Source organism: Aegilops tauschii, chromosome 2, assembly GCF_002575655.3.
Source record: "Aegilops tauschii subsp. strangulata cultivar AL8/78 chromosome 2, Aet v6.0, whole genome shotgun sequence".
NCBI lineage: Eukaryota > Viridiplantae > Streptophyta > Magnoliopsida > Poales > Poaceae > Aegilops > Aegilops tauschii.
The window spans coordinates 75663751-75686175 of record NC_053036.3 but is presented as its reverse complement, the minus strand read 5'-3'; the positions used below and the strand labels follow the sequence as shown (position 1 = coordinate 75686175).

Here is a 22425-nt window from a genome sequence, read left to right as displayed (position 1 = left end):
TTCTTTTGTTTTTTTCTTCTGTTTGTTTTTCTTGTGTTTTCCTTTTTTTTCTTCTTCCTTTGTTTTTCTTCTGTTGTTTTCTTCCTTTTTCTTTTTTTTTCTTCCTTTTTCCTTTTTTCTTCCTTTTTCTTGTTTTTCTTCTGTTTTTCTTTTGTTTTCTTCTTCCTTTTTCCTTTTTCTTTCTTCTTCTTCTTCCTTTTTCTTCTTCCTTCTTCTTCTTCTGCCGGCGTGCGGAAGACGGCAGGCAGGGCCAGCGGGCGGCGGGCGGCGGGCCGGCAAGGGCGCAGGGCACGGGCGGCGGGCAAGGGCAGGGCACGGGCGGAGGCGGCGCTCACTGGGTACGGGGACGGCGACGCGCAGGGCTTCGGCGTCGGCGTCGGCGTCGGGGCAGGGCTTCGGCGTCGGCGTCGGCGTCGGGGCAGGGCTTCGGCGTCGATCGGCGTCGGGGCAGCGCTTCGGCGTCGAGAGAGAGGAGAATGGGAAGTGGCGAAACTGCTAAGTGCAGTATTTATAGACGCACCTTTAGTCGCGGTTGGGGAGGCGGACCGCGACTAAAGGTACCCTTTAGTCGCGGCTGGCCACACCAACCGCGACTAAAGGGTACCCTTTAGTCGCGGTCCGCCTCCCCAACCGGGACTAAAGGGTTTTGGCACCGCTTTCGCTCCCGCGCAGAAAGACCCTTTAGTCGCGGTTGGGGACAAAAACCGCGACTAAAGGGTACCCTTTAGTCGCGGTCCGCCTCCCCAACCGGGACTAAAGGGTCTGTGCTGGAACTGGCGCGGTGCGGTGGGATGTTTAGTCCCACCTTGCTAGCCGAGAGGCTTCGACAGTGGTTTATAAGCGCGGCTGCGCTCACCACTTCGAGCTCCTCTCAAATGCAGGCTTACGGGCCTATTCTGTCACTGTGTGCCTGTGGGCCTACTGGGCCTTCTGCGGGCCTGAATCCTGGCCCATTAATGGGTTTCTAGTCGTATTCAGGCCGTGGTGGCCCAGTAGGTGGCATATTTTTTTTATTTTTTGCCTGTTTTTTGTTTTATTTATTTTGTTTTGTTTTTCTTCTTTTTTTCTTCCTTTTTTCCTTTTTCCTTTTTTCTTCTGTTTGTTTTTTTCTTCTGTTTTTTTCTTATGTTTTTCTTCTGTTTTTTTCTTCCTTTTTCCTTCTTTCTTTTTTGCTTTATTTATTTTCTTATGTTTTTCTTCTGTTTGTTTTTTTCTTCTGTTTTTTTCTTCTGTTTTTTATTCTGTTTTTTTCTTCCTTTTTCCTTCTTTCTTCTTCTTCTTTTTTTCCTTTTAAAATCAGAAAAATAAAACTAATTCATTTTAAAATCCCTTGAAGGTTTGACAAAAGGTTTGATACATCATTCAGTTCATCGACCAAATACAAAGTTTGGTACAATAAATTATTACACATCAATTCTTCCCTTGTGTCCCTGCTTGCTTACGATTGTGCCGTATCCATGGAGCATCCTCATCATTTAACTTAATGCTTGGGTCAGTGTTCACTTTGAAGGGCGGGATTTCACCAAACATATTATAATCTTCTGACATGTCTGTCTTGTCCTCCACTCCCACGATGTTTCTTTTCCCTGAAAGAACAATGTGGCGCTTTGGATCATCGCATGATGTACTGATCGTTTTCTTATCTTTCCGTTTCCTCGGTTTGCTACTCATGTCCTTCAAATAAAAAACCTGAGCGACATCTTTGGCAAGGATGAATGGTTCGTCAAGGTAACCAAGATTGTTGAAATCCACCATTGTCATTCCGTATTGCTCGTCCACCTTTACCCCACCTCCTGTTAGCTTGAACCATTTGCACCGGAACAAAGGGACCTTAAAGGAGGGTCCATAGTCAAGTTCCCATATCTCCTCTATGTAACCATAATATGTGACCTTTTGCCCATTCTCGGTTGCTGCATCAAAGCGGACACCACTGTTTTGGTTGGTGCTCTTTTTATCTTGGGCGATGGTGTAAAATGTATTCCCATTTATCTCGTACCCTTGGAAAGTCGTTATAGTCGAAGATGGTTTCTTGGCCAACATGTACAGCTGATCTCCAACATCATTGTCATTCATTAAATGTTTCCGCAACCAACTGCCGAAAGTCTCCATGTGGGCCTTTCTAATCCAGGATTCAGGCTTCCCCGGGTTGTCCGAGCGTAAAATATTCTTGTGTTGCTCGAAGTACGGAGCCACCAAGCTGGAATTTTGCAGAACTGTGTGGTGTGCTTCAGTCATAGAATGACCGTCCATACATATCGTGGATTCCCTTCCGATCTTGCCTTTTCCACTTAGTCTCCCCTCGTGCCACGATTGAGGAATACCAATCGGCTTAAGGTCAGGAACATAGTCAATACAGAACTCAATTACCTCCTCATTTCCATAGCCCTTGACGATGCTTCCTTCTGGCCTAGCACGGTTACGAACATATTTCTTTAATACTCCCATGAACCTCTCAAAGGGGAACATATTGTGTAGAAATACAGGACCGAGAATGGAAATCTCTTCGACTAGGTGGACCAGGAGGTGCGTCATAATATCGAAGAAGGATGGTGGGAACACCAACTCGAAACTGACAAGGCATTGGACCACATCGTTCTGTAACCGTGGTAGATCTTCTGGATTGATTACCTTCTGAGAGATTGCATTGAGGAATGCACATAGCTTCACAATGGCTACTCGAACATTTTCTGGTAGGAGCCCCCTCAAAGCAATCGGAAGCAATTGCGTCATAATCACGTGGCAGTCGTGAGACTTCAGGTTTTGGAACTTTTTCTCCGCCATGTTTATTATTCCCTTTATATTCGACGAGAAGCCAGACGGGACCTTCATACTGCTCAGGCATTCAAAAAAAATGACCTTCTCTTCTTTGGTAAGAGCGTAGCTGGCACGACCTTGAAACCATTCCGGATGCCGGTCATCTGGGTCTTTCAAAAGTTGCTGGTCCTGCCGTGCTTCCTTTGTATCATTTGTCTTCCCATACACGCCCAAGAAGCTTAGCAGGTTCACGCAAATATTCTTCGTAACATGCATCACGTCGATTGCAGAGCGGACATCTAGGACTTTCCAATATTCTAGCTCCCAAAATATAGATTTCTTCTTCCACATGGGTGCATGCCCGTCAACTCCCCGCGGAACTGATTGTCCGCCAGGACCCTTTCCAAAGATGACTTTCAAATCCTTGACCATATCAAATATCTCAGCACCAGTACGTTCCGCAGGCTTCGGCCGGTGATCTGCCTTGCCGTTGAAATGCTTGCCTTTCTTTCTTACGTTATGATTTCGGGGAAGAAATCGACGATGACCCAGGTACACGTTCTTCTTACAATTAACCAAACGTACACTTTCAGTCTCATGTAAGCAGTGCGTGCATGCATTGTATCCCTTATTTGTCTGTCCCGAAAGGTTACTGAGAGCAGGCCAATCGTTGATGGTTACAAAAAGCAACGCTCGTAGGTCAAATTCCTCTCCTTTGTGCTCATCCCAGACACGTACACCAGGTCTGGCCCACAACTGTAAAAGTTCTTCAACTAATGGCCTTAGGTACACATCGATGTCGTTGCCGGGTTGCTTAGGGCCTTGGATGAGAATTGGCATCATAATGAACTTCCGCTTCATGCACAACCAAGGAGGAAGGTTGTAGATGCATAGAGTCACGGGCCAGGTGCTATGGCTGGAGCTCTGCTCGCCAAAAGGATTAATGCCATCAGTATTTAGACCAAATCTTATGTTCCTTGCGTCAGCTGCAAAATCTTTGAACACTCTGTCGATCTTTCTCCATTGCGTTCCATCAGCGGTGTGTCTCAACTCCCCGTCGGACTTACGGTCCTCTTTGCGCCATCGCAACGACTTGGCATGCTTTTTGTTCATGAACAGACGTTTCAACCGTGGTATTATAGGAGCATACCACATCACCTTGGCGGGAACCCTCTTCCTGGGTTTCTCGCCCTCAACATCGTCACCAGGGTCATCGCCTCTGATCTTATAACGCAATGCAGTGCATACAGGGCATTCATTCAAATTCTCGTATTCACCGCGGTAGAGGATGCAGTCGTTAATGCATGCATGTATCTTCAGAACATCTAAACCTAGAGGGCAGACAGCCTTCTTTGCTTCATACGTACTGGCGGGCAACTCGTTATTCTTCGGGAACATATTCTTCAACATTTTCAGCAAATTTTCAAATGATGAGTCACCTACACCTTCCTGTGCCTTCCATTTTAGCAAATCCAGTGTGCAGCCCAGCTTTTTCAGACTATTATCGCATCCTGGATACAACGACTTTTTGTGATCCTCTAACATGCGATCCAAATTCTCCCTATCCTTGTCAGTTTCGCAGCGTCTCCGTGCATCAGCAATGGTCCGACCAAGATCATCAGCGGGCTCATCATGTGCCTCTTCTTCACCTTCACCTAACCCTTCCCCACCTTCAGCATCATCCTCCATGAAAGTATCACCGAAATGATCATGATAGTTGTCATCGATATCATCCCCTTCTTCATCTTCTTCCATTCTAACCCCTCTTTCTCCATGCTTGGTCCAACAATTATAGCTTCGCATGAAACCGTGCCGAAGCAGGTGCATGTGAACGTCTCTTGAGGAGGAGTAACCCTTCTGATTCTTACAGACAGCACATGGACAGATAATAAAACCTTGCTGCTTGTTCGCATTTGCCACTACGAGGAAATCTTTCAAACCCGTAGTGAACTCGCCGGAGAGTCGGGGACCGTACATCCATTGTCGATTCATCTGCATTATTATTATATAAAGTATATAATTAACCATCATGCATTTGTTAAACTAACTAGCTAGAAATAATACAAATTAAACAATGAACTACACACATGCATATTTTATCAATGACACATGAAAGGTTCAAGTTGCTAACCGCGATCGCGGAGGAAAAATAAATGAGAAAGCTCAAGTGTGGCTCGGACACTTCATATCATGTTTGTTTCAGGCTCTCGGACATTTCATCAAACACCTTGTGTGCATAGGAGAAACCAAAAGCAAACCCACCACCCCCTTGTGAAAATTGTGAAGTGAGCTGAGTGAAGTGAAGTGAGCTGAGTCCTATATATAGGGATGGGCCTTTAGTCGCGGTTGGCCAGGCCAACGGGACTAAAGCCCCTCCCGTCCGCCAGCTGGATGGGCCTTTAGTCCCGGTTGGCCTGGCCAACCGCGACTAAAGGCCTTCGAGGACCTTTAGTCCCGGTTGGCCAGGCCAACCGGGACTAAAGCCCCTCCCGTCCGCCAGCTGTCGACCGGGCGTGCTGGACCCAGATAGTTGGTCGCGGGTCTTCTCCCGAACCGCGACTAAAGACCCCTTTGGTCGCGGTTCGATTGTTTTGGGGACTAATGGGGGCGTATGGAAGCCTCTTTTTCTACCAGTGGGTTAAGCAAGCAGCCATAGCCGGGGATCGATCGGATCATGGGTAGCTGGTTGCACACATATAACATAGGAAATAGCAGGATGAGGTGCGAGCATACAATCATTTCACCTTGCGCGCGGTCTAGAGAGGGAGGGGCCCACCTTCTTTTTTTTCACACGAAAAGGACTTTATTTCTCAAAAACAATAGAAAGGTCATCTACGATAGGTGACTGCTACAAATCAGCCGGCAAAAGATCAGCCGTCTGGCCTGCTGTTGATTTGCCCACACATAATTTAATTTAGACCGCTTGATCCCTGATGACAGGAGCACACTAGGAACATGCCACCGATTCCATCCGCAACTCCCGTGTCTCCAGCGCGGCGCCTCCGGCATCCCCTTTCCCCTCTCCCCGCGCCATTGCAACATGTAGCTCCGGCGTGCTCCATTGCAGCATCGGCGATGCTCCGGCGGTCCGACGATGCTCCACTGTAGCACAAACGATTCTCTCAATGGCCTGACGATGCTCCAATGCAGCAATGTCGATGCTTCTATAGCACCACACGGTGGCCATTGATGCTCCATTACAGCCTCGGGGAAGCTCTTGTGCCCCGGCGATGCTCCAATGTAGCGTCGCCGCTCACCTCCCACCACCCCCGCAATGTCGCCGCCAATGCGAGCTTGCCCATTGCAGCATCGGCGGCTGCTGCTTGCCATCTGCCGTAGTGGTTGCTGACCTTGTAGCTTGCAGCACGATGGTGGCTCGCGTATGCGTGGTCTTCTCCGGCTAGTGGCAGCGGCGATAGTGGCCTAGAAAAGCACGCCTGCTGCACGCGATGGTCAAGGGTCCGCGATCGACGAGCAACATCAGGGAGTTGCAGCTCCCCGCCCGCTGCCTGTCGCGGTCACTACCGCAGTGCATGCGACACTCAATCGCACCACCGGCGGCCACACGTGACGCTCAGTCGCAGCACCGAATGGCATGCGTGGATGCTCCATCGCAATACCCACAAGCTTGCTAGTGCTTTTGTTGGAAGCTTCTGCATTGCAACGTTGACAAGCACCGATGAGGGCTATCCTCGGCTCGTCGCAGCACTGATAGTCCACGACGATCGCCACATCGTAGCGACGACGGCCGTGGAGGAGTGTTGCATCGTAGCACCGGCGCCCGCCGACGAGCGGCGTGTCGCAGCATCAACGTGCGGAGCTTGGGCGGCAGCGTGTGGAGCGCGTCCATAGCCATGGCGGAGATAGCAGTAGGAGTAGGAGTCGAGAGCTGCGGGATGAGAAGGGGTCAATGGAGATGGAGCCGAGAAGATAAGAGCATCTTTAACAGGCGCGCTTCGCCTCGGCGCAGTATAATTCTTTTACAGTGCCAAAATAGTGTTTTTACGCGCGGGAGCGACGAAGAGGTTTTCCAGATGCATAAAAACACGGTGCCCAATCCAGCGACCCCACTTGCAACAGTCCAGATTTTGCAGCGCCCAACCTTCACCAGTATTTTATAACTTCAGACACGTACAAGCTGAGCACCAGTTCTTTGCATTCCAAAACCACAGCTAGCCACTTCCGCTTCTAAATACAAGTCGGTGGAATCTCGGATAGAAATTTCGGCAGCATAACGCGTTGGGAAGAATAGGATGTATTAACACATGACAGAAAAGCAGATTGTGGCAGATTGGTGGCAAACATGCAGTAAGTTGCTTAAAACCATAGTCTTCTCTATATACAGTTTCACATGCCAAATCATGACACCAATTTTCAATAACCTCTACTCCACTCGTAGACATGCATGCTAGCTAGCAATAATACTTGAGCATTCAAATCCACCTATCAAGTTTAAATAATAATATTACTACTAATAATAAAAAGGCTGGCACCAAGCTAAAACTGGATACGTGTGTCAATCATGAGCAATAGGACGTGATTCACCAATCTAAACCTGGATATTTTGATTGATTGATTGATTGCAATGGTGCTCTTATGCTGGAGCTGTGCTAGGTATGATCGATACGCTGGTCGTTGGCATTGATCATATGGAAGGGATTGATGGTTGCGACTGGGAGAGTGGGAGGGAGTCCCCCATGGCTGTGATTCTTTCTGGTAGCATGGAGCCTGAATTTAAAAGGGTCGGTTACCTAGTTGCACAATATGAGAATCATAATGTGGATGCACGTACGCTTTTCGTATCATTAGGCATTTCAGTTGCACACATAAGTGTTTCCTTGACTTCTTATATGAAAAATATGCACTTACGTGTAATCAATCTAAATGTCACAAGGTGCATTAGCAATACATATAGATGGGCATTTTTCTATATATTTATAGAACGGAAATGTTAACGCCCACACGTGTGGGCGTTAGCCATCTCAACCACACGCCTCCATCGCCGTCCAGCAGTATCTGCACGAATCTTGGCACGTTTTGACCGATTTTATGTGCCACGTAGGACAAGGCACGTGTGTGGTGTGTGACATAGTTCGCCCACACGCCGGTTGCCCCCCTCGCGGTCAGCGGTTGCCACTCGAGGGCGTGCGGTGGAACTGCTCTGCGCCCGCACGCCACGCGCCGACCGTGGTTGACGTCAAACACGTCGCGCACTTCGCCCCCCTCCCCTCACGGTTCCATTTACTCCTCCCCTCAGTTACTCGCACAACCCACCCCGCAGTTCAGTCGATTGGAGAAGGCGAGAGGAGAAGGCGACGGCGGAGGCGGAAGGGTCGACGGCATTCGCGGCCGTCGGTGGGACTCGCCGGACCGGAGCGTCTTCGCCGGAGCGCCTACAGATTGAAGGTAATGCTCCCTCCCACGCTCAAAATCCTTGCCTGCATTTCTCCCCTCCCCTCCGTCGTCGATGCTTCGCTCGAGATTCATCGAGATTCAGGCGGGTTCGCGATGCGCCGGCGTTCCCGCCGGCGGCGGAGTCTTGTGCTTGCCGCTTTCGGTGGCATTGAGCAGTTTCGTCGCCGCCGCGGTGGCGGTCACGCCGGTGTGGTTTGGCCTGTCCGGAGCCACATCCTGGTTGTGCCTTGGGATTGGGCCGTCGTTTTTCTGTCCGATAGTTGCGCATTGCTTCGAAATGCTATTTGCGATCAGTGCAGGTAGAATTTTGGTGATGAATTTCAAGTTATGATAGTTGCCATTGAACCCTAGATCTAGGTAGTTGGTTTTCAAAGTGCAGTACGAATGCAAACATGGTAGTTTGAGTAACTATCTACACCGTATGGCAACTAATTTCCTGATTGATTGTGATAGTTGCCATAAATATGTTTTCCATGTGGCAACTAATTTCGTGCACATGCTACGGCTACTGCCACGTTGTAGGCATGGTAAAGTGTAGTAAATAGGTAGTCATTACAGTTTCAGCAACTATGTGCACTGGATGGCAACTAATTTCCACATCAACTGTGTCAGTTGCCACATATATGCTTTCCATGTAGCAAGTATTTCTGTGAACACACTATGGCTGTTGCCACGTTGTAGGCAGGATAATGTGGCAAGTTCACTGTACTACAGACCCAAATTTGTGTTTTGCCACGCTGACTTGTGGCAACTGACAGGATAATGTGGCATGGCAAAGTATAGTAACTAGGTTGTCATGTCAGTTTCAGCAACTATGTGCACTGGATGGCAACTAATTTCCACATCAACTGTGTCAGATGCCATATATATGCTTTCCATGTGGCAAGTATCTCTCTGAACACAGCATGTCTGTTGCCATGTTATAGGCAGGATAATGTGGCAAATTCATTGTACTGCAGACCCAGTTTCGTGTTTTGCCATGCTGACTTGTGATATCTGAACGTATTTGTCCGTACTAAATGGCAACTCATTTTTAATATGAGGTCAGTGTGTGCATTGCAATTTCAGGTTGTTCAGTAGATGTTTTTCAGCGCTTTTTTGAATTTTGTGTTGCATTTTAACATGGCAATTTCAACCTAGCACATTTTGCCTTTGAACACATGGCAACTCATTTTTGTATGAGGACAGGGTGTGAGCTGGCATATTTTATGTTTGTGCAGTGGAAGATTTGTGCCTTTCTTTCGTACTATCTTGTGCTAACATGGCAACTTCAGCATTTTGTTTCAAGTGCCTTATGATCTGTACATTTTTTCAAATGAAGCCAATGTGTTTTGTTGCCACATTTATTGTTGCACAATCATAGGGGGTGTGGGTGTTCATACGATATTGCCTAAACTTTTTGCCACTTTCAATTGAGCCCATGTTGCAAGTACATTCTGTTAGGTGGCAACTGCTTACTTCATACTTTCATTTTTACCCTGACATTTTGCTTTGTTCTTACCTCAGCAGAATGGCTCGCAGCGATCATCAAGACGATGATGATGATTTCATGGAGTTACCGCGGCAGAATCGGGCAACTGGATGGAGAAAAGACGGCGATGAGGTAACTGTCCACACCCCCAGCCCCCTTCCCCCATATGTTTTTGAATGTCATGTTGAGTTTGCAATCCTCTGATAGGGTCTAAACCTTCATGATAGTGAAACATGGCAACAAATAATCATTTTTCTGTTTTGCAGAAGAAGAAACGTAGTCGCAATAGGGCTTTACAGGAACGCCTGACTATATTGACCGAGGGATTCACCGACGACCAGAAGGGAGCTGCTGCTGAGTTGGGGATGCAGGCTCTGATGGATGTTCGGCGCAAGAATCTAGTGAACCCTGTATGCGACTGGCTCAGTGAGATTTACGAGCCCGCCTCAAGGGAATTTGTGATTCCGGGACGTGGAAGACTGCCGTTAGACGAGGAATCCGTGTTCTGCACGTTGGGTGTGCCCCGTGGAGAAATCAAAGTCCCGTATGAGGTCAATAATACGATTGAGGAAACGTTGTTTGCCCGTTTGTTTCCTGGGATGACATCCATGCCGAACACGACCGTGCTGGCAACTTCGCTGGAGGGCATGAAAACCCATGGCGAAGTTTTTAAGATGAAGCTACTCATATACCAGATCTCAGCGGTTTTTGTGCCGACCACATCTCTTCGCCCAAGCAACAAATGCTTCCCCATCCTGGTGAATGCTCTATCTCTACTCCTTCATTTTTTCCTTCAATCTTTTGACTCCTATGTCATCTGTAAGCTAGTCACTGCCAGTTTTTTTTTTATGTTTTCCCATTTTGATTTCTGATGCAGCAACTTCTTGTCCTGAAATTTATGTCGTGCAGGCAAAACTGAAAGAAGTGAAGAACATGAATTGGTGTAAGTTCACTGCGGACTTCCTGCATGATGCATTCTCAAACAAGATGTACCAGAAGGGTTGTCGACTCCATTTAATGGTATTTTTGTACTACTCTTTTGCAAACACTCCTAGCTCCTTGAGCATGCATGGCAACCATGATGGTGACATTGTGGCAACTACCATCATAACAAGATGGCAACTGCCAACATAACTAGAATGGCAACTGCCAACATAACTAGATGGCAACTGCCAACATAACTAGATGGCAACTGCCAACATAACTAGATGGCAACTAACAGAAATACATGGCAACTCTTTCCTTCTTCATGCCCTCCAACTTGATGATTGAAGGAACATACGTTAGCTTCTTTTTGCAAAATACCATGATGGCAACTGATATTTTTTCTTTTTAAATTGTTGTACATCAGCTCATGTACGTCGATCGTCTTGATCTGTCCACTGTTGACTTTATTGGGATAGGAGGCCTGCCGCCTCCACACAAGTTTGCTGTTTCTGCATGGACTTACGATGCTATCAAGGCTATGCTTGTCGCGGACAAGATAACTAATACGAAATACGGGGAACTGCAGGTTAGTTCTGGCTTCTTTCTTTGCACGACATTCTTTCAATTTTGACGCTGCATAACATATGAAAAAAATCCCCATACGGCAACCGTCCGTGGCCAACAAGAGATGACTACCTTGTTAGCCATGGTTGTATGCGCATGGTATCCATGTCTTACGCCACATGGCAACTCTGCCATCCATTTTGAAACTTCTATCCTCTTCCTCTTTTTTATTTTTATTTTTGCAATACATGAACCGTTAGTTAGTGTTCATTATTTTCTCTCTTTACATGCTAGCTGTTTTTTTTGGTTTTTTCCAGCTGATGGCCAAGCATGCTATAGACTACAACGTGTTTGGTGGGCCTCAAAACTTTGGAAAGTGGATGAACGTGCACTCAGCTCCGTCTTGTCCTATTGAGGTAATCAAGGATATATATCTATGGTTGTGTTTGGTTTATTTTGATCTTGTGCACGTGACTTTAATACGGTTGGTTACTGCTGCTTCTTGTTTCGTGCACAGGCAAGGGCACCTGTTGAGCATCTAATTGGGCAGTTTGCATCCGGAATGACCAGCTTGCTCGGGAAGTTGGTTGAGGGTTGGACGTCCCTTAATGGCTCTGACAGCGACGCGGTTGCGAGGCAGTTCACTCCTTTTGTTGTAGAACGGACACATCGGCCAACTGGTTGCCGTGGTCGGTACGACTACAACAGCTCGCAGGAGCTTCCGGACACACAAGATGAACTAGATGGAGATGCTACTCTCGACAAGGACGATGACGATGACATGGAGAACGTGCATCATGACACCGACGATGATGAACATGTTGAAGTTCGTGCAGGTGGTAAGAAGGGCAAGGGTGCACCAGATGTCCCCTCACCGGAGAAAGTCAAAGAACATACAGCTGCGAGAGGCAAGGGGGTGTCGCCCTCAAAGAGAGGGAGGGATCCAGAGGATGTTGGGCAGGGCTCTCCTGTCAAGAGACCTAGGACCGATCCCTTAGCTGCTAGGAGGAGGTTCGACTTCTATTTTAGTGTTTTGTTTTGTCTATCCTTTCGAACAGACTGACCCCTTTTTCAATTTGTTTTTGCTAAGCGTGGCAATGATTTTCGTGTCTGACACTTGGCACCTTTTTTTGCCTGTTTCTTATATGTGCAGTGAGGCGACAGCTGGTGGACGAGCAGTTACGAAGAAACAAGCACCAACGCCCACCCGTGTTTCTGCTTGATTGAACTAGGGTGCCCCTATTGCTGGTGACACGCCTTCCACTAGGTCATCTCCTCGTACGTCGACGTCCAACACCGGTGATCCTGTCGTGTTGCCGGATTTGAGGAAGACAGTGAAGAAGTAGGTTATCCCTGTTCTTTTTCATCGCCATATTGCTATATTTTTGCTTTTCAATGCAGCTGTTCAGCTTGCCACATGTGCTTCTGCCATGAGTCCCACATTTGCAACTGCTGTTTCTCCCATGCTCTATTTCCTTTTACTACATGGCAACTCCTGCTTGTTTTGCATGGCAACTGCTAACTAGTCAAGATGGCAACTCTTATTCCACCTGCATGGCAACTACCAGCTTTTCCATCTGTTTGTGCACTCATCCACACCTAGTTTTGAAATGGCATTCCTGGCACATCACACATTTCTTACATTTTTTAAGATGTCTACCATGGCAACTGCTGCTTGTTACGCATGGCAACTGCTAACTGGTCCACATGGCAACTCTTATTCTACCTACATGGAAACTATCATCTGTTCATCTAACAATGTTCATGTGTTTTTTTCAGGGTGAAGAAGACTACCACACGCGTGACGAAGCAGAACCCCAGAGACCCACTCGAACGCATACACTCAAAGCTGTCGACAGGTGGCAACTCAGACGTTCATGAGGCGCCAGTGGACAAACCTGCTGCTGCAGCGTCCACTGTTCCCACTAGCTCTGATACAAGCGGCCGAGCATCTCCGCCGGTTGTAGATGTGCAGGCTACGACAGCAGGCATCCGTACATCTGGGAGTGACGAGTCGGTATCTGCCAGGACTGCTGAAATATTGCCCACTCTGCTAGCAATGAAGGATGCTGCTGTGAGCCATGCCACCTGATCAGCAAGTGCTGAGGTGGACGCCCCCGAGATCAACCTAAGCAAGGAAGATTCCCGCTCATCTGACATGGATTCCAAGCGCGTGGGTGGTGGCACTTCTTCGTCCACGAAAGAAGGGGCTGAGGCGACAGTTCATAATGATATGCCATCCATAGGTGAGACTCTTGGCACAACAGCTCCAACTTCTGGTGCTCTAGAGGTTGCCAAGGTGACCGTTGCGCGAGCTGGTCTTCCACCTAGGCGTCGTAGCCCCCGCAAGCAATCTGCAGACATACCCAACGCGCCGGCTGTAGCTAGGAGCAGCAGAGATGACTCTGGTTATGTGCCTGCGTCCACACTGTTCCCACCACCTGCCAGAAGCAATGTTATGGAGAGAACGGAAGACCGGAGTACAACCGACCCAGGTGGCAAGCCGGGCACGACTGACGGAGGTGAACGTGCGGAGCAGACTGCGTCTTTACCCGCAGTGGATAACCCCAGCTTAGATCTACACACTTCTAAGCTCCCAGTCAACATCGGTGTCCCCTACAGCCCAAACAAGAAGATTGTCAAGAAAGCTGCGACTGATACCGCTGACAGCACGCCCCGCCCTATGAATAAGCCCGATGATTCTGCTGCGGCCGATGCAGAAATGTTTGTTGATCTTTCACCCTTGGATTCTGCCCAGCAAGTTATTCGCGGTCCGGCTAGTAGGCAGGAGAGGCACCCAATGGCCTTCACCCCACCGAGCTGTAGCCTTGGCATCGATCGCAGTCAAGATGAACCAGTGGTGCAAGATCCTTCACCAGTTGCCTTCGCTTTCCCGGCAGGCATGGCCCCAATGATGGCGTAGCCAATGGTCGAGGGCAGGAAGGCTGTGAAGTTCGCAGAGCCGGTTGTGCAAGGTACATTTCTTATGCGTTTATCATATTCGTGTATACATATTTTTAGTATGACTTTTGTCCCAAGCATTTTTTTGGGTTCTCACTTTTGTGATGGCAAATGTTATCTGATGGACATGGCAACTGGATTTGCTTGCATGCTGTCACCTACATTTTTTCTGTCGCCATGCTGCATTTTCCATTCTGCAAGCACATGGCAACTGCAGTTGATAGATCATGGCAACTGTAGTTGTTGCCACATGGCAACTACAATGCATTGCACATGGCAACTGGAGTTGCCTGCACATGGCAACTCCCTACTTTCTGTGCCCACATCTCATATTTCTGCAACCTTCATTTTCAAACTAGATTTGTTCTGTTTTCCAAGGATTCCTAACCCACTTTTTTTATCCGTGCAGCCACCCCTGAGGAGATTACGCCGTCACTTGATGAAGCTTACCGCAGGATTGAGGAGGCAGCATTGCAGAGGAGGTCCTCACGAGGTCAGGGCCAATCAAGTTCCAACGCGCCTGCTGAGTCCGTATCTGAGGATACCATTAGAAGTGCCACCCCTGGTTCTGTGAGGCAGCGTAGGGTAGCTCATGCGCCACCCGCGGATGATTTGAGCCGGAAGTCAAAGCCACAAAGGATCAGAACCAGCTGTACGATATTGTCAAGCGCTTTGGAAATGCGAGGTCCAATAGCAAGCACATGAAGGAGCTGAAAGCGTAATGACCACACCCACATAAACCTCTCCTTTTCTTTTGCTCTTTTTTACTATTCATCATTTTGATATTTCTAGATATGCTCCGTTTACGTTTTATTTCTTTTTTTCACTTAGTAGTCATGATTCTTTCATGTTATATCATTTTCATACAGCTCATGTTTGGACAGAACCAAGATCATACAATGTGATGCGACGTACGTCGACCTGAGTGATCTTGCCGAGTTTGTGAGGCCACTCGGTAAATATCGAAGAATGTAGTTGCATGTGGGATTGACTTCATCAACAGGCATATGGATATGTCCCCCGACAAAACAATCATGCAGTACACTGTGGCGTACAAAATATGGGATGGTGACTTCCACCACAAAATCCTGAGGAAGCATTTTGCTGCGCATGGTGATTTCAAGCTCACAATGAAGAAATGCGTGAGTACTCCTTCCTTTTTTGCACATTTTTTCCTCCCATGTTATTTTTTTGCCAGTAGCTATGCTTCAGATGTGGGCTACACCCTGTTTTGTGACGGTTGTTTTAGGTGGCAACAGCTGCCATGTAAAATGACTTCTGATTTGCTTTCCTAATACAACCTATGTGGCAACTTCAAACTAAAATACATGGCAACTTTGTTCATACATGGACGGCAACTTCTTTTAATTACCCACTACAACTAAACATTATACGTTTGTCCACTTTTTCTTGGCCCCTTGATGCTTTCGTAGTCACTCATGTGCATGTTAGTGTAACCGGTGATATCTTTACATGTCATTTTCCCAACTTCATCATTTCTGTTCTTAATGTGAGCTCTGCTTCTTTTCTTTCCTTCATTTTCGTTTGCAGGTCTTGTTCCCCATGTTCTAGGAGCTTGCACCACACGACAAGTGTGGTCACCACTACGTGATCTGCCTTGACCTGAAGAACCAACGTTTTGAGGTGCTTGATTCAATGCGTTCAGAAGCTGATGCAGACCTTACTACGCATGCTGAATAGTTCATCAACAACCTCAAAGAGACATGGCACCGTCACTATGAAAACTCAAAGGTCCAGATCAGACATTTTCCAATTGAGTACGTGGCGACTACGAAGCAAGGAAACCGGTATTTTCCCATCTTTTCCTCATGTGTCCTCCAAACCAGTGCTCACCCTCTCTTTTTTGTCACCTCTGAATTAAAGTTTATGATTTTTTCTACATGTTCTTATGAGTTAACCTGACGCTTTTCTTGTTTAGGCACGACTGCGGCTTCCACATGTTGGAATACCTTGCAAAGTGGGAAGGTCGACGGGTTCCTGTCGTCACAGCTGCAATGGTCGTCGAGCTCCGCAAAATTTACACACGGAACTGGTTGATGAACGAAGATTTCAACACGCGGTCCAACGCACGTGAGTTCATAGAGGAAGCTGTGAAGAAAGCCACCAAGAAGTACAAGTGATCACGTGGTGCTCCTGACAGAACGCCTACCTTACATTCTGTTGCCGAGGATGTAAGGTATTACCTTGTCTTTTCAAAACTATGTCCGTGTAATAAGCTATGACTGCATCTCCCCGTAGCCTAGTATACAGTGGTGGCGTGTGATTCACATTTGAATAGTTTGTAATATATGTGTGGATGTGAACCTACTTAGGTTTGACAGGAGATATGTTTATGTGTTTTCAGTATTATTATGTGCTTGTGGGTTGGTAGTACCGGAATGGTGTTTTGAATGCGTCCTTGATGTCTGAAAACATGGCAAAATGTAGTTGATCAGTCATGGTTAGTGAAAGTTATCGTTCTTTCTTGTTTGACTTTTTCGGATTTTTTGCACTGCTAACTGTCCCGGCTAGCATGGTAGTTTGATCACGGAGCAGTAACCGGTGCGGTTGCTGCACGAGACCGTTTTAGCTTGTTTCCCATAGTTTGCACTAGAATACAATATGTGTGACTAAAATGCGCTGACTAAACATGGAAATCTACGTGGTGAAGATTCAGTACAACTAACATGGCATGTTCAGTACAACTAACATGGTAGATTCAGTAAAAAATAAGATGGCAAATTCAGTAAAAATAACATGGCAAATTCAGTAGAAATGGCATGGCAGATTCAGTAGAAATGGTATGGCAGATTCAGTAGAAATTGCATGGCAGATTCAGTTCAAGTAACATGGCAAATTCAGTGCCATACACGTGGCAACTGCAGCTATTCCTTCATGGCATTTTAACTTCAGATTCTGATGCACCTGAACAGTCATTCTCCAGTTTTTACAAAATTTAGAACATCTAGATTACAAAAAAATGTCACCATGGACCAAGTCAAAGTGCTCCCATGTTGTTTACGGATTGCCCGTCCCTTTCTTTGGTTTCTTATGTTTTGCTTGAATCTCCAATCCTGATTTGTATCTTATCTCTTTCGGACGCCCTTTTGTGATGGAACGGGGCAGGTTCCTAACCTGTGTTTGTGTGCTTGCTGTTCCAGATCCTACCTCCGAGTTTTCAGATGATGGCCCTGTGGACGAAGGCACACTTGATGTGCGGGGAAACCTGTGTAAGGCTTCCTCAGCTTTCCTCTTCTTGATCTCATCAAGCTCTCTTTTGAGGGTCTTCCTGTGTTTTTCTGCGACCTTTGCTGTCTCATCACTCTTGCACGCTTCATCAATTAGTTTAGCATAGTTCTTTGTCAACACAACATGCCTCACGGCTTCCATGGTTGACTCTGGTCTCTCGTCATGCACGGCCAAAACTGCGTTTGATGTTTGCGGCGCCAATGCGTCTTCAGCGTCCCAAGTCCATCGCCACCTTATGAAATGGCGGGGCATTCGTGTCACCGCGTTCAAGTCCATTAGCTTTACAATGTGACAACACACAATCCCGTCCCGTTCGAATTTGCAGCATTGGCAGTAGTATTCGCCTTCGCTTATCGATGCCTTCACAAAGTAGTTCCTTCCCTTGTCTGGGTCTTCAGGTTCTGAATCCGACATGCCCATGATAGAACACACCTTGAACGTATGTTCGTCCACCTGGAAAGCCGTGTCCATGCTGTTGGAAATATGCCCTAGAGGCAATAATAAATTGGTTATTATTATATTTCCTTGTTCATGATAATTGTCTATTGTTCATGCTATAATTGTGTTATCCGGAAATCGTAATACATGTGTGAACACATAGACCATAACATGTCCCTAGTGAGCCTCTAGTTGACTAGCTCGTTGATCAATAGATGGTTACGGTTTCCTGACCATGGACATTGGATGTCATTGATATGTGAGTACTGGAAGCGGAACTGCCCCAAGTACTTAGCGGATAAGAAGGCCGGCAATACCAAAGGTATATGTGATATACATGTTATTGATGTGTACCTAACCAGCGCTCGTAGTAGCTCCTGGGTATCTGATACCGGTGCGGTTGCTCATATTTGTAACTCAAAGCAGGAGCTGCGGAATAAGCGAAGACTGGCGAAGGACGAGGTGACGATGCGCGTCGGGAATGGTTCCAAGGTCGATGTGATCGCTGTCGGCACGCTACCTCTACATTTACCTACGGGATTAGTTTTAAACCTCAATAATTGTTATTTAGTGCCAGCTTTGAGCATGAACATTGTATCTGGATCTCGTTTGATGCGAGATGGCTACTCATTTAAATCCGAGAATAATGGTTGTTCTATTTATATGAGAGATATGTTTTATGGTCATGCCCCGCTGGTCAATGGTTTATTCTTAATGAATCTCGAACGTGATGTTACACATATTCATAGTGAGAATGCCAAGAAATGTAAGGTTGATAATGATAGTCCCACATACTTGTGGCACTGCCGCCTTGGTCACATTGGTGTCAAACGCATGAAGAAACTCCATGCAGATGGACTTATGGAGTCTCTTGATTATGAATCATTTGACACGTGCGAACCATTCCTCATGGGCAAAATGACCAAGACTCTGTTCTCCGGAACAATGGAGCGAGCAACCAACTTATTGGAAATCATACATACTGATGTGTGTGGTCCAATGAGCGTTGAGGCTCGCGGTGGCTATCGTTATGTTCTCACCCTCACTGATGACTTAAGTAGATATGGGTATGTCTACTTAATGAAACACAAGTCTGAGACCTTTGAAAAGTTCAAGGAATTTCAGAGTCAGGTTGAGAATCAACGTGACAGGAAAATAAAGTTCTTACGATCAGATCGTGGAGGGGAATATTTGAGTCACGAATTTGGCACATACTTAAGGAAATGTGGAATTGTTTCACAACTCACGCCGCCTGGAACACCTCAGCGTAATGGTGTGTCCGAACGTCGTAATCACACTCTATTGGATATGGTCCGATCTATGATGTCTCTTACCGATCTACTGCTATCATTCTGGGGTTATGCTTTAGAGACTGTCGCATTCACTTTAAATAGGGCTCCGTCGAAATCCGTTGAGACGACATTGTATGAATTATGGTTTGGAAAGAAACCTAAGATGTCGTTTCTTAAAGTTTGGGGATGCGATGCTTATGTCAAGAAACTTCAACCTGAAAAGCTCGAACCCAAGTCGGAAAAATGCATCTTCATAGAATACCCTAAGGAAACCGTTGGGTATACCTTCTACCTCAGATCCGAAGGCAAGATCTTCGTTGCCAAGAATGGGTCCTTTGTGGAGAAGGAGTTTCTCTCGAAAGAAGTAAGTGGGAGGAAAGTGGAACTTGATGAGATGACCCCTCTCGAACCAGAAAGTAGCACAGCACAAGAAAATGTTTCTGTGGTGCCTGCACCGACTAGAGAGGAAGTTAATGATGACGATCATGATCAAGTTACCACTGAACTTCGTAGGTCCACAAGGACACGTTTCGCACCAGAGTGGTACGGCAACCCTGTGATGGAAATCATGTTGTTGGACAACGGTGAACCTTCGAACTATGAAGAAGCAATGGCGGGCCCAGATTCCAACAAATGGCTTGAAGCCATGCAATCCGAGATAGGATCCATGTATGAAAACAAAGTATGGACTTTGACAGACTTGCCCGATGATCGGCGAGCGATAGAAAATAAATGGATATTTAAGAAGAAGACGGACGCGGATGGAAATGTTACCATCTATAAAGCTCGACTTGTCGCTAAGGGTTATCGACAAGTTCAAGGAGTTGACTATGATGAGACCTTCTCACCCGTAGCGAAGCTGAAGTCCGTCTGAATCATGTTAGCAATTGCCGCTTTCTACGATTATGAAATATGGCAAATGGACGTCAAAACGGCATTCCTTAACGGCTTCATTAAGGAAGAATTGTATATGATGCAGCCGGAAGATTTTGTCGATCCTAAGAATGCTGGCAAGGTATGCAAGCTCCATCGCTCAATCTATGGGCTGGTGCAGGCATCTTGGAGTTGGAACATTCACTTTCATGAGATGATCAAAGCGTTTGGGTTTACACAGACTTATGGAGAAGCCTGTGTTTACAAGAAAGTGAGTGGGAGCTCTGTAGCATTTCTCATATTATATGTGGATGACATACTATTGATGGGAAATGATATAGAATTCTTGGAAAGCATAAAGGCCTACTTGAATAAGTGTTTTTCAATGAAGGACCTTGGAGAAGCTGCATACATATTAGGGATCAAGATCTATAGAGATAGATCGAGACGCCTCATAGGTCTTTCACAAAGCACATACCTTGGTAAGATATTGAAGAAGTTCAATATGGATCAGTCCAAGAAGGGGTTCTTGCCTGTATTGCAAGGTGTGAGATTGAGCACAGCTCAATGCCCGACCACGACAGAAGATAGAGAAAAGATGAGTGTCATCCCCTATGCCTCGGCCATAGGGTCTATTATGTATGCCATGCTGTGTACCAGACCTGATGTAAACCTTGCCGTAAGTTTGGTAGGGAGGTACCAAAGTAATCCCGGCATGGAACACTAGACAGCGGTCAAGAACATCCTGAAGTACCTGCAAAGGACTAAGGATATGTTTCTCGTTTATGGAGGTGACAAAGAGCTCGTCGTAAAGGGTTACGTCGATGCTAGCTTTGACACAGATCTGGATGACTCAAGGTCACAAACCGGATACGTGTATATTTTGAATGGTGGGGCAGTCAGCTGGTGCAGTTGCAAGCAAAGCGTCGTGGCGGGATCTACATGTGAAGCGGAGTACATGGCAGCCTCGGAGGCAGCACATGAAGGAATCTGGACGAAGGAATTCATTGCCGACCTAGGAGTTATTCCCAATGCATCGGGGCCGATGACTCTCTTCTATGACAACACTAGAGCTATTGCCCTTGCCAAGGATCCCAGGTTTCACAAAAAGACTAGGCACATCAAGCGTCGCTTCAACTCCATTCGTGAAAATGTTCAAAATGGAGACATAGATATTTGTAAAGTGCATACGGAATTGAATGTCGCAGATCCGTTGACTAAACCTCTTCCACGGGCGAAACATGATCAACACCAGAACTCTATGGGTGTACGATTCATCACAATGTAACTAGATTATTGACTCTAGTGCAAGTGGGAGACTGTTGGAAATATGCCCTAGAGGCAATAATAAAATGGTTATTATTATGTTTCCTTGTTCATGATAATTGTCTATTGTTCATGCTATAATTGTGTTATCCGGAAATCATAATACATGTGTGAACACATAGACCATAACATGTCCCTAGTGAGCCTCTAGTTGACTAGCTCGTTGATCAATAGATGGTTATGGTTTCCTAACCATGGACATTGGATGTCATTGATAACGGGATCACATCATTAGGAGAATGATGTGATGGACAAGCCCCAATCCTAAGCATAGCACTAGATCGTGTAGTTCGTTTGCTAAAGCTTTTCTAATGTCAAATATCATTTCCTTAGACCATGATATCGTGCAACTCCCGGATACCGTAGGAATGCTTTGGGTGTACCAAACGTCACAACGTAACTGGGTGGCTATAAAGGTGCACTACAGGTATCTCTGAAAGTGTCTGTTGGGTTGTCACGGATCGAGAGTGGGATTTGTCACTCCGTGTGAGGGAGAGGTATCTCTGGGCCCACTCGGTAATGCATCATCATAATGAGCTCAATGTGACTAAGTAGTTAGCCACGGGATCATGCATTACGGAACGAGTAAAGTGACTTGCCGGTAACGAGATTGAACGACGTATTGGGATACCGACGATCGAATCTCGGGCAAGTAACGTACCGATTGACAAAGGGAATTGTGTACGGGATTGCTTGAATCCTCGACATCGTGGTTCATCCGATGAGACCATCGTGGAACGTGTGGGAGCCAACATGGGTATCCAGATCCCGCTGTTGGTTATTGGCTAGAGAGGTGTCTCGGTCATGTCTGCATGATTCCTGAACCCGTAGGGTCTACACACTTAAGGTTCGGTGACGCTAGAGTTGTAGAGATATTAGTATGCGGTTAACCGAAAGTTTTTTGGAGTCCCGGATGAGATCTCGGATGTCACGAGGAGTTCCGGAATGGTCCGGAGGTAAAGATTTATATATAGGAAGTCCAGTTTTGGCCACCGGGAGAGTTTTGGAGGTCACAGGTATTGTACCGGGACCACCGGAAGGGTCCCGGGGTTCCGCCGGGTGGGGCCACCTATCACGGAGGGCCCCATGGGCTGAAGTGGCGTGGGAACCAGCCCCTGGTGGGCTGGTGCGCCCCACCCAAGGGCCCAAGGCGCC

General features: G+C 46.7%; 1 protein-coding gene across 1 annotated transcript; it reads right to left on the bottom strand.

Moving 5' to 3' along the window:
* Nucleotides 1–17110: 17110 nt before the first annotated feature.
* Nucleotides 17111–17812, bottom strand: LOC120973511 (uncharacterized). Its single transcript, XM_040399235.1, has one exon. The coding sequence runs from the start codon at nucleotides 17810–17812 to the stop codon at nucleotides 17111–17113; it is 702 nt and encodes a 233-aa protein (XP_040255169.1).
* Between the last annotated feature and the right edge of the window lie 4613 nt (nucleotides 17813–22425).